The sequence below is a fragment of the Zonotrichia albicollis genome, chromosome 3, assembly GCF_047830755.1.
Source record: "Zonotrichia albicollis isolate bZonAlb1 chromosome 3, bZonAlb1.hap1, whole genome shotgun sequence".
In the NCBI taxonomy this organism is placed as follows: Eukaryota; Metazoa; Chordata; class Aves; order Passeriformes; family Passerellidae; genus Zonotrichia; species Zonotrichia albicollis.
The window spans coordinates 23,527,625-23,544,791 of record NC_133821.1 but is presented as its reverse complement, the minus strand read 5'-3'; the positions used below and the strand labels follow the sequence as shown (position 1 = coordinate 23,544,791).

Here is a 17,167-nt window from a genome sequence, read left to right as displayed (position 1 = left end):
ACAGAAAACCTAACAACACAGTCTCTGTCAGAAAACCATGTGAAAGCTTTTGTGAACCAAACCTTAAAATAAAGGCACAACTTACAGAGTATCTGGGACTAGAGATTGTTAGAATGCCAATTTCATAGCAAGACACAGAAGAGTCTTCCTAAATGTGAGAAGGATAAATGCAGAGCAAACAAAATGAAGCAACTACCTCATCTCACTTTAGGAATATTTCCTGAAACTGAGCAGGACAGGACATTATCTCTGATTCACAGTCAATAAACCCTAATTCTTCTCTTACACTTTGCTGACCACTGTATACAATTAAATTCTTTGCAAAAATCAAATATAGAAATACAAAAACCAGAAATGACCCACACAAGGAATACATGAAAAACTAAGCAATTCCCATACACATTATCTCTTACAACAAATTTGCACTGGTGCTAGCTAGAACATACACATTATTGTTGACTGAGAATATTTGATAGAGAGTTAATGGCAGGACATGTTACCCATTACCTTTCTTGCAATGAATCCATTATGATTTGCTCCAAGGCCCTTTTGAAAGCTGAACTTCAGTGGGAGTGCAGACAACTGTAAAATATTGGCTCGAGCCAAAAATCTGCACTGGCAGTGCACTGACATGCCCCTTCCCAGATACCAGCCTAGAGAGCAGGAATCACAGCAGCAAGATTGTATCCATCTGACCACATCCTCCTTTCCTTCCAACCCTTGTAGTTCAGTCCCCACCATCAGCTCTTAGGTCAAATTCAATAAACTCCACAACAGCAACCAAGCCTCTCTTTAATACATATTTTTTTTTCCTAAACAAGCAAACATTTAAACCATGGCCTGCCCTAGCTCAGCTCAACTAGAACAGAGTAAGAGAAATAGATGTCGCTCTGCATTCAGCTCCTGAATGCTTTGCCAGGAAATAAGGTTGCAGAAAATCAGCATTTACCAAGACTCAACATAACAAGACTGTCAGCTTATTAAGGCAATAATCCCTGCTTGCTAATAGAACAACACTTTCCTACATGGCTCTCTCTGCTAAGGGGGCAAAACCACAAATTACAGCTTGGAGCTGCCCAAGCACTCTGCTGAAACCCCACCACTGATGAGCACTGTTGGCACACAGCTGATTTCAGCTCCACACAATTATTTCATCCACCTCAAAGTTCACCTACAGGTGACAGGTGAAGGCAAAAGAAAGGAGATTTATGTAACACTCACAAACAGAAGATAAGGCATTAGTAAGCTCACATGTAGATGACATTTCAGACAATATTACTACTTGCCACAAGTAATGGGCTTTCATTGTTGTTTTTGGGCTACTTTTATGCTTCACTTTGAAGACACCTCGGGCAAGACATCTCAGAATGAAACAGGCAATAACTCCCACAAGAGAAAAGCATCTCTCATTTTTCCTACAGAGTCCACAATCTAATCAGAAAACACTTACTTCTCATCTAGAAGAAATAATTATAATACCAGCCTAGTGCATCCTGGCCCTGCTGTATCACCATCTATCTCAGCTGGTACAGGCACATTGTAAGCATCAACAAATCCACTCTGTGCCTCGAACAAGAAAAAGTCACAAGCAGTGCCAAACTGAAGGTTACTGCAATCTAAGTGTGATAAACATCAAGGAAACCTTCACAAATCTTTAACAGGTTTCACATGAACAGTGGTATTGCATACGTAAATATTCCAAACTCTGTGGTTGAAGGTAATGTCCTTAAAATGAAACCAAAAAGACAGATGACTTGGTTAATTCACTTCCTTCAATCACATACAGAACATTGAAAAAAATTTAATTGATAAGGTATCAGGGTCAATGTCTCAGCTAAAAACTGCAGCAGAAAGATACACACACAACATAGAACAGTTTGCAGAAAAACAAAAACCCAGAGCATACGGCAAGCAGACCTGGACAAGTAAAAGGTCAGCACAGTACACAAATACTCAAAGAAAGCAAGCAAGGTGGGGCAAACAACACAAAACACCCTTTCAATTAAACAATTAATAAAGCAGGGAGTTAGCACACCAAGAGTGCAGTAACAAGAGGATTTAGGTCCTGAAACTTCCATGACATTTAAGAGAGGAGATTAAACCAAAATCAGCCCAACTGCAACAAGACTTCATTCTAGGCACATTGACATAAAGTGAAAGGCAGCATTAGCACCAGTTCTGCGCACTCAAACTGTGGAATGGCTCTGCATGTTTCCCTACAGTCCTGCCTCCCAAAGCAAGTTTCCCCACACAAACCCTGTGATGACAAAAGCAGGCCAAGAAGATGCTTGGAAAGTACATAGTTCCAACAATGCTTCCACCAGGCTGCACACGACAAACTTCAGCTCTCCCCTCTGCTCCAAGAGCAGGTTACAACCAGTGTCATCCTATCCCAGGGAGAGCCTGCCACATCCCAACAGCCACAAATAACAACATACACTGGCAGAGCAGAGAAAAACTACAAAATGCATCATAGAGCCCCTCCAAAAAAAAAAAAAACCAACCCAAATTATGTTTAGCTGGTTTTGCTTTAGCTTTGATTCTCCTACGTTTGCTGAAGTTAGGTCGGAATTCTGAAACACTCTCATCCAAACGACAACAGTTCGCCCTCCGCAGGGTCACACTCACGTCTCCCACCGACACAAACACAATACACCGGCATTCCCACACAAGACGGCGACGGGAGCAGCGACCGGGACTAATACGATGACATTTGGGCTGGAACGGAGCTAGTAAGCTGCCCACACCCCTACAGCTCCCGGCTCGCCCTGGAGGGGATCCGACCCCCAGCTCTGCCCGTGGCAGAGCCGCCCGAGCCGGCACCCAGCAGCAGCGGCCACAGCCGGCCGCCGGAAGCCGGGACGCGGCCGGTCCCGCGGGTCGCCCCCTCGCCCGGCTCTGCCGCCCGGGGGACGCGGCGGGGCGGGGGCGGCAGGGCCGGGCGCCCACCGGGGCCGTGCCGGTGCGGCGGCGCAGACCCCGCCGGAGCGGGGCGGCCTCGCTGCCCTGGGGAGGGCCAGGGCACGCCGGCGGGCGACGGAAGCCCTCCCAGATTTTGGAGGACCGAGGTGCCTGACAGCGGAGAGAGGGACACAGGCGACTACCCCGCCGGGTCGTGATGCAGCGCCCACCTTGTAAACCTCGCCGTAGGTGCCGCTACCGATGCGCTGGATGAGCTCGAAGTCCTCCTGGGGGTTGCGCCGCGACAGGTCGCACACCCGCCCGCCTCCGCCGCCGCTCATGGTGCCAGGGGAGGCCCCGCTCGGCCGCGACCCCCCGGGCCCCGGGCGGAGACGGGGAGCGAACGCGGCGGCCCCGAGCGCTCACCGCCACCGCGCAGCCCGCCCAGCCAACATGGCGCCCTCCGCCGCACCGCGCAGGCGCGGGGCAGCACCCGTCCCCCCTTCTTCCCGGAGCGACGCGTCCTGCGCGTGCGCGCAGCCGGCCCGGGCTGTGGCGGAGCCGGTCCCGTCACGGCACCGCGGGCCCGCCCGCAACGGGGAGCGGCACCGCGGGCCCGGGACCGCCCGCGCCCCGCCCCAGCAACGCAGCGCGCCTCCCGCTAAGGCGGAGCCGAGCGTGCCGCCGGCCCTCCCGCAGCCGCGCTCATGGGGCGGGAGCCCGCGGGTGCAGCTGAGGACTCGCAAATTCACCACCCCCGTGCCCCGGAGCACAACGACACCGCGGTGCTGACCCCGTGCACCAGGGACCGCCCTCCCTGTTCCCTGGTATCCATCCCCGCCTCTCCAGCTTGGGACAGGGCATTTGCCCGCAGCTGGGTGTGAGGGAACCCAGCGCTCCTTGTCCTAGCACACACCATTGAAATCCCAAAGTTGTCCAGGTTGCCCACATCCTCCTGCCCAGGTGGATCCTGCGGGAGATCCAGAGGCCCTTGTTGGCTTTTGGGAGGTATCCGCTTTTCCCCAGTGGGACATGAGAGGCACACGTTACAGATATCCCCACATCTGTGCACATGCCAGGTCCCTGCCACAGGCTCTTGGACACCCATCCCATGCACTCAGTCTGGGCAACATCTTCCTCTCATCCATGGGATGGCTTCCTCTGGTTTTGTGACTTTTTGGAACACTGTGCATGTCCCCACGGGATACAGCATGGGCCCCCTCTCCTCTCAAAGCAGTGATGCCACTGTAAGATTTTCACTCTTGCACACAGATTTCCAGCACGGAGGAGGCACGTGGCGTGCTTGCCTCCATCCCTGTCTGCGCTCCCAACCCCCTCTGTGTGGAGAACAAGCACCAGACAGCTGTGGGAACCCTTGTCCCCAGATGTGCAGCCCCTGAATTTGTGTGGTGAGTGGGTGCTAGGGCACCTCTTGGGCTCTGTGCCAGTGAATTAGGCACAGCTTTTCCCACCGCGCTTCTGCTGCCAGTGACTGATGGGTGAAATAAACAGAGAGGGATGAGGGGGAACATTGGACAATAGGATACACCATCTGCTCGCTGCCCCTTGCCTGCCTTGCCAAAGACACTGGTGCGGGGTCTTCCCTCTCTGCTGAAAAGGATTGGGACAGGGGGCTGGGATTGGCCTCATTTCCATGTGTGATTATCAGAGCAGAAACAAAGCTGTGAAGAGCTTGAGAGGAGCTTGAGCTCTGGCAGGTGATGCCTGTGAAACTGCATATTGTCTGTCGCTGTGTTTGTCCTTCCAACCACCCTGGGCCATGCATTACTGTTCTTGGCTTGGTTTCATGACCTTTGCTCTCACAAGCAAAATGGTCTCAAACCTGCCAGATTCAGATTCAGGTGTCAGTAATTTTTCCTGGCGCGTCACCGAGGTTTTTGTGGCACACTTTGCTGCCTTCTGCAACGGAAGCACCAGGATAGGCACAGATTAGCTGTGCAGGGCTGCCACAGATGCTCTGAGAGGCAGTCCAAGGGGACTGGGCTCTGTGACAAGTTCAGAAGTAGCAGGAGCTCTGACCGAGTTACAGAAGGAAATGCCAGGGAATTTGAGCTCCATCCAGAAAGGCTGACAGATATCCTGCTGGGGAAAGCCGATAACCTTGTCACCCTTCTGCTCTTGCCTCTCAGTCTTCATTTTTATCCCATTAGAGGGGAACTGGCTTATAGCTGTTCCCATATTATGTTCTTGCGAAGTTCTGCTTCGGTAGAAATGATTATGAATGAAGAAAGCAGGATTATTTTCCCTCTTAAATTCTGCTTTCTATCCATGGCAGCTGCCTGTTCTTCTCTGCTCTTGTAAAAAACACCCACAGGTTTCTCTGGGAGTGTCTGTGTCCCTTCTCTTCAGTAAAAGAGACAGATGGAGCTGAGAGGTGTGTCCTCCACTGCCTTTGGAAACAGGTCAGATCAAATTAGTATCAGGCGTCATTTGCTTTCCCACGCTTTGGGAAGACTTCTCCTGCTTTCTCTTTTTCCTCCTATTCCTTGGATGTGGCTGTGGTAGGATAGTCAAGCCATATGCTGCAGAGAGGCAGGCTGGGCTCCTCTTCAATATCTTTGAGGAAAGTCAAATGAACTCAACAGAACTGCATTTGGGTATTGGACATTATAGTGAGAGTTCAGTCACTGCCCAGAGCTTGAGGAGTTTTGGTGCCTTTGGGGACCACGAGCCCCAGCTGCACTCAGTGGCATGGCACCCCACAGCCACAGAAAATACCCTGCTGGATGCCTTGCTGTTTCCAGCTGTGCTCACAATCCATCCATCTATCCTGCTGCTGCTGCTGCTCCTGCTTTGATCTGAAATGCTGGTTTGTGCTCTACAGCCCCAAGTCCTGGCCACTGCTTCAAGTGGGAGCTCTGGTTCTTTCACCAGCATGCATTGGCAGACTCCACCTGGCTCCAGCCAGGTGACACCAATGCAATTTGTCACAGTTGAAAGCCTCTTTGCAACTCTGGCATCTTTCCATGCCAGACTAAAGGGCAAGGCACTGCATCTGATGGTGCTGCAGAGGGAAAGTGGCCGCCGGCCTGCCTGTCTCTTTTGTTTATGGGACTGGAGCTGCTGTGAGAGGGAAGGTGTCCTTAGAGGGTCCTGTTTGAGCCAGGTGAGATCAGACATTGAGGCTAGAAAGTTATTTCTGGAATGCTGAAGGTTGTCTTGGTCAGGAGAAGAGCTGCATTTTAGTTAGTGCCAGGGCAGGTTAGTTAAAAAAGTGTAGGAAAGAATCAATGTAGAGGTATGAGGGAAGGGAAGGGAAGGAAAAGGAAAAGGAAAAGGAAAAGGAAAAGGAAAAGGAAAAGGAAAAGGAAAAGGAAAAGGAAAAGGAAAAGGAAAAGGAAAAGGGAAAAGGAAGGAGATGTGGGATGCCGGTGTATACAAGTCCTATACTGATATAACCCTGTTGCAGTCACTCCTGATATCCAGAGGGAAGAGCTAAGCCTCACACTTTTAGGGATGACTCTAAGACTGTAAAAAAGCAACAGTGCAGCCTGGTAATTTCCCCCCTCTCCTCAAACATGAGACTTTTACGTTGTACTTCACAGAAAAAAAGACAATAAATCTTTCCAGCATGATGCCAACAGTCAGAATTCTTGGCTTCTTCTATGATCGCTTCCTGTTTTAACAGTTGCCAGAGCAGTGTCTGACCCTCAGCCCTTCCTGACCTCAGACAGCATCTCCTCAGTACCTTTTCCTTGCAGCATCCCTTGTCCACTCCTGTCTGCTCCCAAATGCCTTTTGCTGGTTGCTTCCAATTCATCTGAGCAAGCTCAGCTCCACTTCCCAAAGCACCCAGCACCCTTGCTCCAGGAGGGGCACCCTGCAGAATGGCACCCTTTGCACTGAGTACCTGCTTCATGTGTGAAGTGACTGCACAGCCCTTTAAGAGCCTTTTAAAGAAGCCACCTCCATGGTGTCAAGCTAAGGAGCGAGGTGCTAGCAGTGGGAGCTCATGCTGGCATTTGTTCTGCCAAGAACATGGAGGGCAAAAATGGCTTTTTTGAGGTAAATGGCGCCCCAGGGCAGCAATGGCTGCAGGGGTAAGGTAGGTGACATCTCTGTGGCATTTGCCAGATGGCGGCCCTTCAGGGATACCAGCTGGTGGTGCACCGTGTGGCAGCTGGAATCCAGCCAGACCCCTGCATCACTTTTTCCTTCTTTTTTCTTACCCTGCCCCGCTTCCCCCCTTGCAAAAATAAATCCTGCATGAGGTCCAGCCTGATCCCTGCCTCCTTCTCTCTCTGCTGCAAGTTCATGTTTCAGCCAGCACTGCCCGTGGCCAGCACGGGCTGCTGGAGGGAAGTTAGCAATAGCCAGTTCCCAGCAGGCAGAGTTCCTGCACACAATTTTGCATTAGTCAGAGCCTTGTTTCTCCTACTGCAGCACAAGCCCTGTCTAGGAAGGTTTTTCTGTACCAGGAGGGGCATAAGTATAGTGTGAGAGGAAACACACTGATCATTTTTGCCCAGAAGTAACCATTTCCCCATGTTTTTACATTTCTGGAAAATACTGATTTGTGTCTTTCAGAGAGAAGCAGTATCCTTTTGGAAAGGACAAGGGGAAGGGAAGAAATCCAGCTCCCATGTAATAGGTTATGTTTTATGAGTGCTGCTGGCCATCTGTGCTCTGGCCATTGCTGCTGGTGGATCCAGGGTAACAGCTTGAAGCCCCACATTCTGATTTCCCTGGGAAGGGTCCAGCAGGAGCCATGTCAGAAACTAACAGCAGAAGCCACATGCTAAAAATAATTATGGCAGGACCTGTCTGCATGGAAACACCACAGAATTTAGAAACTGGAGCATTTCTTTCCATCCAAACTATTTTAGATTTGAACTCTAGAAGGAAATAGAGAACAAGGAGTGTATCACTGCACAAAACCATGCTGTGCCCACATCCTGAAGGTCATATGGCTGAAGCTGTATGATTATGTGGTTCATATGATAGTGGGAAGTTCATAGCATAACTACAAAACTGCTGGTTTGTAGGAGCATTGCTGCAGCAGCAGTTTCTACTTACAGGTACTCACTCATAGGTGTGGGATCACTCCTACTGCAGGCCAGCCTGGCACGGGCCAGCTGCCCTCATGGCTATTTCTAGATGTTCCTCCACTTCCTCCTGCTTGTCTGCCCACTCTTAATTTCTTGGGTTTGGTAGAAACAGACTGGATAAGGATCATGGCTGGATTTCTTGTCTGCAGCTGTTCTTTGCAGGTGTGTTCTGGCAGCCAACAGCTTCTTTTGAAGCAAATCCTCATCCAGCATGTGGCAGGTCTGCTCTTCCTGACTGTGGCGTTTCTTCTCCTGCTCCTCTAGGCCACTCTAAGTTCTCAAGAACTCCCATTAGACTTTGTGTAATATGTTGGACAGTATCCCATGGACCACACCAGGAGCTCTTGATGGCAAAGGTGGAGCTGCACTGACTGTACTAGGAACTCCTATTGCCTGACCAAGGTAGGGAGTGAGAGCAGGATAATCAGTCATCCCCTTACAGACTTGGGATATTACTTACCTGAGTTGTTGCCCAAGTGGAGTGGTACAATTTTTGGTGGGCTTCAGAAAATTCCATTAACTGCCAACCTGGATTGTGGCCACTATGGAAATTTACCAAACTAAAGCAAATCACCTTGTGACCCTATAAACATTGGTCGTAAGTGAGACTCTTTGAGCTGAAAACCCTGCCCCTGCCATGCTGTGGGTGGTATGGAATCAAACAGTTGGCATGGTTAGAAGAAAAAAGGAATAGGGAGGGAAGAACTTCAGTGTTTAATGTTTAATACCACCATGTCACAGCTGGAGGATGTGGTTTCCAGCATAAAGCCCCTGGAAGTTCAGGGGCTCTTCCCTCAGAAGCAGAGAGTTGAGGGAGTGTGAGACCTCAGCAACATTGACTTCTTTCAGACAAAAAGAGTTTTTCCCCCATTCCCTACTATTTGTTTGTCTGGAGGAGGGAGTTTTTAAACTACAGAGACTCCTTTGCCATATGGCCCAGAGTGGGAACAGTGCCATCCCTTATTTGGGGACAAACTGGAAATACCTTTTCTGCATTTGTGGGCTCAGGCTGAACCATTTACCTTTGTATCTTGTGATTATTGCTATGTTTTCTTTTAGGAAATTGTTATTTTTTCATTTATATCTCTTTGCACTTGTCTTATTGGTAGAAGGGAGAGAGGTTAAAAACTGTCAGGAGGCAACTTAGTTTGGAGTCTCCACTCCATAAATTGTCTCAAAATGAGACAACAGTGGTAGAGACTCCACTCCTTTTTCCATTACCCAGGACAGGATGTCTCTCAGAGCTACAAATCCTCATGTGAAGCTGATAACAGGACCAAAATCCTTGAGGTTCAGCTCTGGCTCATTGAGAAATGCCAAACATTTCACTGAACACGAGGGGAGGAGATTATGTCTGAATTCATCCAAGGTTACAATCCCCCCCCAACCCTTCATCACACAAGCACCAGCACTGCCCGTGATGCACAGCATCCACACATTCATTGCTGGAGCAGTGTTTCACACCTATGGAACACAGGGAAAGAGTAGGACAGGCCCCTGGAAGGTGCCCTGGGCTGCCCTGCAGAGGGCATGAGCTCAGTCAGGAATGGAGCAGGCTCTGTTGACAGAACAGAGAAGTCCATTGAGCAGTAAGGGTGGATGGTACAGGGTGAACATGAAAGGGAATGGCAGAGGGAAAGGGTCAGGTACAGATCACTGTGAGCATAGGACTGGGAAGAAAAGAAGGGAGATGTGAGAGAAAGGTTGCTTGAAGGACAAAGGGTGGGAGAAGAAAGTAGGGGAGGTGAGAGGCAAGGGTGGTGGAACACTAAAGTATTGCCTTAATGCAATAACCATCAATTAGATGGTTATTAGACGACAGCAGAAAAAGTCACTGCCAAATGAGGCTAGGAAGCACTACCGTACAAAGCAGACTAAAACCCAACAGATCAATTAATTGATCTGGGAACAATCAAGATGCCTGGAAGCAATGGTAGGAGAAACCAGCAACAGCACTAAGCAGAGCTTTGTGGTCAGCCTTCCTGGACTTCTGTGCTTGGCTTTACCACTGAGCAATATCTTTCAGCAAACAGGTAGGTCCTGTTGGAGTCATCTCATTCCTGTTTATGTGGTTGTCTTGTCCTACTCAGATCAAGACAGAAATACTCCCTCCAGGGGGTTTATAGATTCAGATCAACATGAAGTTTTATCTTGGTTCTACTTTCGGTGGAGAGCACGAACAGCCACGGGTGATATTAAACTGGGAGGGTGGCCACCTAACAAATGGCTGCCCACAGGGGCCTCAGTCAACATGAGAAGCAGCACCCTGTGGTCTCTAAGGACGAATGGAGCAGAGCTCTACACAAGGGGTGACACAACTCTGTGCCTTCAGCCAGGCTGGAAGATTCAATCTGCCCAACAGCCCTTCTGAGAAGGACTTGGGGTTTCAGCAGACAACAGGCTGACCATTAACCAGAAATATGCTCCCATCACAGATAAGATAAACAGGCTGCACTAGCAGCCACATGTCTAGCACAGCCAGAAGAGTGATTTCTACCCACTCTGTCCAGAGCTGGTGAGGCCTCTCCAGGATTTGTCTCCAGTGTTAGGTCCTCCAGTTCAGAAGGGATGTGGCAAAAGAGTAGAGGAGCCAGCTGCGACTACAAAAATGGGGAGAGACCTGGAACACAGTGCCTCTGAGGAGAGAGAGCTGCTCTTGTGTAGTTTGGTGAGAAGAAGGCAGAGGGGACATCTTCCAGGAGCCTGTGACTGCTGGAAAGGCAGTGACAGACCTGAGAGCAAAACTCCTGCAGCATCAGGCAATGCAGCTGGGATCACAACCATAGAATGCAGCTTGGGAGGTCCAGAAGTAGATCTCAACAACAGGAAGTTTTAGTCTCCTGAAATACAATTAGCCTTTAAAGTCTCTTCACTTACCCACCCAAAGCACCTTGCCAGAATCAAGGGAAAAAACAAACAAAAGAAAGCAACAAAAACCCAAACAGCCCAAGCCCCAAAAACACTACTAATTGTATCTCCATCCTAATCATAGCAGAGGAACACAATGCATGAGTCCATCTCAGCTTGCCAAGTTGCAAATGATTATCCAATGTAGCATCTGAAAGCAATTTGCAGTAATTTTCTATTAAAATACTTCACTGTCAGATCAACAGCAATAGGAAAGCCTTGAATTAGACCACCCCCCTCCTACCTTACAAATACCTTTTGTATAGACTGAAAGAACTGCTAAGAGCTCTCTCTTTTTGGTAGAATTTTTCCAAGTATTTCTTTGGAGGTAGACATAATTCTTAGTTGTTCATCCACTTGGCAAGTTTTCTGTCTTCCACACTGTGCCCTTGGAGTAACATTACCAAGTGAGGAAAAACATTCTTTTTGCCAGAAGTCTCTTCACATGAAAAAGCTAAAGCATACCCAGTAGACACATGCAAACGCTGCAAAGAAATAACACAGAAAATAGTTTATTTTCCACTCCAGGAGATCTCAATAACCGCATCTCAAACTCACCAGAAATAAGCTTTAAAGTAATGCTGCAAAACACATGGGAAAACACATATCCAGCTCTCAAAAAGAGCAGGAAACTGCTTCAGGCTAGATGTACTTCTAAAAATATTGCTGAAGGTGAAAATACATTTACGTTTAATATTATCACATTTGGTTTTGCAGTTTCATGGAATCATTTTGGTTGGAAAAAAACCATTAAGACCATCCAGCCCAACCATTAATCTAACACTGTCAAGTCCACCACTAAAACATGTTCTTATGGGCCACATCCACACATCTTTTAAACACCCCAGGGCTGGTGACCCAGCCACTTCCCTGAGCACCCTGCTCCAATGCTTGACAAACCTTTTGGCAAAGTCTTTCTTTACCAAAGAATCTCCTCTCAATACCAAGAGGCTTTGACTAAACAAGGACTTTGGGACTCTTATCACATAACACTATTTTACAATACAAAGAATTTAAAGACTTTTAGGCATCTTCCACCTCTCCTTAAAATGAAAGAGAGAAAAGCAGTACCTTAAGACACCCAAAGAAAGAGAGGTGAGCTAACAAATGGCAGATGATTTGTTCCAATCAGCAGAGTTTCACTGGATCACTGCCAGACTGCTTTTCAAGTGTATCAGGATTTACATTATGAAGGTTAGGTGTTCAACCTGTTCTGTCCGTGCAGAACTCAGCACCACTGACACTTCAGATGCCAGCTGCAAATAATAAAACATCTAAGCATGTCAAGCATCACGGCTCTACTCAGTAGCCTGAACCTCCAAATGGAATTTAAACTCCCCAACTTCATAACTTCCTAAATGGCATAAATGGACCCTAACCTAACTCCCCAACATTTCTAACCTAAGGAGTTCTTTGCATCAGTTAAGCAAGGAATATGGATCCAGCTTTTTCAACCTTGGTATTCTTCCATGGATCAAAGGCAATATGATCCATGGAAGATGGATCAAAAAAAAACCATTTTTGGGTTGCTTGAGCCTTCCACCAGTCTGCAAATGAAAACCCTTCCCATGGCAGAAAAAACTTCCCAGGTTGAAAAGGCAATTCTGAAGCGAGCTTTTCCTTTGGAAACTTTAAAAGGTCTATCCTTTCCCTGTTCCATGATTCTTAATGGCTTTCAAACTCAGAAAATGGGAAAATTGGCCATTTTTTGCAATCCACTCTTCCTAGTATATGAGGAAGGATTACACTTGGCTTTGAAAGAGGGGAAAGAAAAGAAGAGTAGCCTGGTTCTGTTCATGACAAGTGGAAGTCTTACTGATGGTGCCAGCTATTCATGATGATGAACTCCCTTCCTCACCTCCACCTTCACAAGGAAATATTTTGCTTAGGATGGCCCAACAGAGTAAATAAGATCAGGAAAGGATGGGACAAGGGAAGGATGATAAGTGCAAACTGACATAAGATTCTCCTGCCATTCTGTGGGGCTGTCTCACCTTCACCATACTGCCATCAGATTCCTGCACTGGGTGAGATTGATCAACACTTACTGAAGACCAGTCCTACAGAAGGGGCTTCTCTTCAGCCAAGAAATGAAATAAAGGAGCAGATGGTTTGAAGTGCCCAATTGAAGCAGCCCACTATTAGCTTGGCTCAACTCTGAGGCTAAATGAGAGAGTGAGGGCTGAAAGGAAACACCTAAAAGCAGATCAGGGGGTGAGCTGGATATTCCAAAATACAGGAACAGAAAGGAAAATGCAGACTGCTGTTTTCTGGTCTGAGATCCTTCCTGCCAAGGGGGGTTGGTGAAAGCCTGCTAGTAAATCTGCAAGGAAGACCTCTGTACACCTCAGCCAAGAAAGATTATTGCTTTATTTTCCTGGCCATGCTTTAAGCTTGCCTAGGTCATCCTTCCCTCTTTCTCCTTTCTGTTGTTACCATGCCTTGTAAAGAATATTTGTGAGTGTGGCCCATGCAACAAACTCATTTCTTGTTACCTTGCACTGCCACAGCTTGCAAGACAAGCCACAACAACCTCCACGGGACAAGTAAAGGATTCAGACTTCCCCAGGCTGCATAGGATCAGACCACGGAAGCAGAGAATCTTTGGAATAAAGCAAACCTGAAGATGATGAATGTCACAGAGCATCATGACATTTACACAAAACCCCAAGCATGTGAAAGGTCTCCATTTCCTGGACAATATGCAGTAGGAGCTGTATGTCTTTTGTGATCTTCAGCTTCTTCCCAATAGAACATTCAAAGTCACAGAGCCAAAGCTTTCTGAAGGCAATGGCAATGCTGCAGGATAAAGGCAGGTCTTTATCTGTGACACCCTGAGAAATGAGCAGCAGCTGTGCCCCTGCTCACCTTGGCAAAACTGCCTGCCAGCTCTTCCCTGGGTTATACAGCCAGGTTCATGTTCCTGTACTTATTCTCACAAACAGCACTATAAAACCACAAACCCAATGCAGACTGGGAAGTGAAAAATGCATGAGAGTGTGGTTTAGCTTGCAGGTTCCCTGTTATTAGTGCTATGAGAGTATGACTCCTAACATTGGGCTGCATGGTTGCAAATTAATTGCTGCTTCTGAACATTTAGTACATCTTTGCAAGCAAAATGCAAAAGAAGAGCTAATCTTCAGAGCACTTAGCACAGATGTTCAGATACACACTGACAAATGCCTAGGAACCCCATGCTAATTTCTCTTCATCCCCTTTTTCTCCTTCCAAGGATCTGTTTACAGCCCAAATCACTTGGCATCTGCCAGAGCCAGAGCCTCTGATGTATTTCCCAGGAGCTTCTGCATCCTGGGAACTGTCAGTTCTCTTGACAATGGTGCTACACTGCACCCTTGTGATGAGGAAGGCCGGTCACATGCTAGGCTGTACTGGCCAGAGTGTAACCAGCATGGGAAAGGGCAAGATTAAAGGTCCTGCATCCCTCTGGGTGCTCAAAACTGACTGGACAAGGCCCTGAGCAACCTGATGTAGCTTTGGAGCTAGCCTCACTCCCAGCAGATGACAGGACAAAAAATCTCCAGCAGTCCCTTCTCACCTAAACCTCAATGCCAGCCTTTGCAGAACTAGAGATGCTTCTTGGATCAACACTTGCAACACAACAATTTTATCCACAAGAGGAAGGACAAATAACCTACAGTTCTTCTCAAAACATACAAAAATAACAGCTTCTGACCAGTGGTAGAGACACCGAGTATTTGTTGCATATTAGAAAAGCTTGACATTAAAGTAACTCTCATTATCCTTGACACCAAAGCCAATCACATCTCTAAAGTAAGAAATCAAGCTACACATATTGTTATTAATAGGAAATAATATTTCTTACCATTCCTATAAAAAACTAAATATTGCAACATAGCAAAAAAACCTCAACATACTTCATCATCCATGCACATGGGAAAAACACCGCTTTTGTCTGAATTTTGTGAATTTCCTATATAGGACTCACCTAGACACAGGTTTTAAGGTCCAGAATGAGGTCATAAAATTATTTCCTTAAACCCAGCTCATGAAGGAAAAAGAGATGCCACCTTTTAGGAGAAATGTCTCTTCATTTAAAATATTCCTACTGCAAAACATCAACAGTTCAACACTAAGCTTTATGAGCTCATGTGGTACATTTAAGTTACAAGCAACATTTTATCCGGGTTTGCCTTGTGTGTGGTCCCATTAGACAGAAAAAAAAACCCTCTCATTATATGTATTTTGGTGATATTTACAAGTTTACCATTATGGTCTAGGATGAGCGCAAAGCCACACTCAAGATAACCTTAATTAACCCCATGAAAACTGAAAGACACAAAATGGGATCACATACCTCACCGTTTTATTTGTTCCCCCACAAAGCTGTTAAAATATCATTCAGAGCCCTCATCTTTCAGCAATGGATCTTAACCAATGACAACTTCAGCCTATTTACATGCTGAATTTTATGTGAATTTGATTTGGAAATAACTGCTTTTGATACAAACAAGCCTATAAAATAAAATAAAGATTTTGCTTAAAATTAAATAGTGGTTTAGGGTTTTTTTCCAATTCACGGTGGTGTCTGATAAAAAATTACATTGATTTATCCTCTTAAATACAGGTGCAAGTTTGCAGCAGTTCCTTTTGCATCTGTGTTTGTGGGTTGAGTGTTAGAAGCCCGTTTATAGCGCTTCTCTTAGCCTTCCTGGGAATTTCAAGGAAAGGACACCTCTTCATTTCTCCTTTTGTGTCTTTGTGCAAGAGTTGACAGATCCACCCTCAGCCTGAGAGTCTGTGCTTTGAATCAGCTCTGCCTTGTGGCAGCTGCTTTGCTCAGCTGCCCAGCAAGGTGGGTGAGGCAGATGCATTTTTGCTCCTCTTTTTGCTCCTCCATGCTGGGGCTCCAAAAATAAAAGCAATGTTAACTATCAAAATACATTCATTAACAACAGATTTGCCTATATATTATTGCATTTTCCCCAAAAGCTTCTACTAGAAGTCCATACAAAACAACAATTTAATGGAATAATGGGATACAGCCTATGGGGTAATGCACAGGAAAGGAATGTTGTTAATTTGACTTAATGTGAACAGAACTCTAGTGAAAATAGGATCATGATTAAAGCAACAGTAGTGATAATTTTGCTTACAGAAAATTACTTACCACAGGTAATGAAAATATTTTCTTATTTTTTTTTTTTTATCATAGCTGAAGAAAACCTTATCAGAGACACAGTTCCTATCTTTTATGGTGTGAAAGCTGTTTTGGGGTTTCTGTGTAAAACCTTCCCAGTGTGAGGATGGAGTACATATTGCACTATCTGTACATAACTGTGCTCTGCTGGGGAAGATCTTCAATATTAGAAGAAAATACTATGATAGAGTTTTTACATTTTTAATATTTCAGAAAATCTTAATCAGAGAACACTTTTTTGAGGAGACTTATTTTGCCACAGCTGTTCTGCCTTTTTGTATATAAAAAGTAAGCAATCACAACGTTATGGAATATCACGAAAAAAATATTTTGTGCCCCATCATGGAACTGAGGAAAGATTTAGAAGAAAAACCTGAAATTGCCAAGTTCCATTGGTGCTCCAGCTGTGTTTTTGAGGGGTGTGTGTAGATGCCTCATTCCCGTTATGTCAATATGTCATCCATCTTTCTCCTCAGAACACCATCCAGCACTGTAGCCAAATGTTTCAAGTAATTTTCCTTTCGTACCTTGAGGTAGTTTGTTCCCCTGCCACCTGAACCGGGATGGGGAAAGACACGATCCGTTTGCAGTCACAGGCAGAGGGGATCACAGCAAAACCTCTTCGTGTCCTTCCCAGAATTGCAGATCCAATTGCAGACGCTTGGTGGAGCAGGATATTTACAAGTTGCAATGAACACTTAGTTCTGCGTGTGCATAACGAACAGCTCACATTGCTGTTGGAAAAACCACATTTTTTCACTACAACCACTTGTTTCTCTGCCTGCTCGCTGCATAAAGGATGGTAAGAGGACAATGGTATGGGGAGCTCATGGAGCCTTCAGTTCCTTTCAGCCCTCAGCTGAAGAAAGGAAACCTGCTTAGGCAGTAGCACTGCCTTTAAAATGAACCAAAAGAGTAGGTTTAAACTAGATATTCAGAAAAAAACCTCTTCACTGTGAAGGTGGTGAGGTGCTGGAACACCATTGTCAGGACCTCTGGTTACGTCTCCCATAGGAATTGCTTTGGGTTTTTATTTGTTTCTTTCTTTCTTTCGTTCAGCGGGACGGAACGGCCGCGAGCTCCGGCGGCTCCGCAGCAGCAGCAGCAGCGC

The 17,167-nt window shown here is 46.6% G+C and overlaps 1 protein-coding gene across 5 annotated transcripts in view; it reads right to left on the bottom strand.

Moving 5' to 3' along the window:
- Nucleotides 1-3,416, bottom strand: part of MAP4K3 (mitogen-activated protein kinase kinase kinase kinase 3) — a 65,439-nt gene extending 62,023 nt beyond the window's left edge. For 2 of the 5 annotated variants that reach the window (XM_074536929.1, XM_074536930.1), the window contains exon 1: nt 3,132-3,416. In XM_074536929.1, coding sequence (XP_074393030.1) covers nt 3,132-3,242 — 111 coding nt within the window. In that variant the 5' untranslated portion in view covers nt 3,243-3,416. The remainder of the gene's footprint in view (nt 1-3,131) is intronic. The other 3 variants (XM_005489341.4, XM_005489342.4, XM_005489340.4) reach the window with 2 other exon arrangements.
- Nucleotides 3,417-17,167: the final 13,751 nt, after the last annotated feature.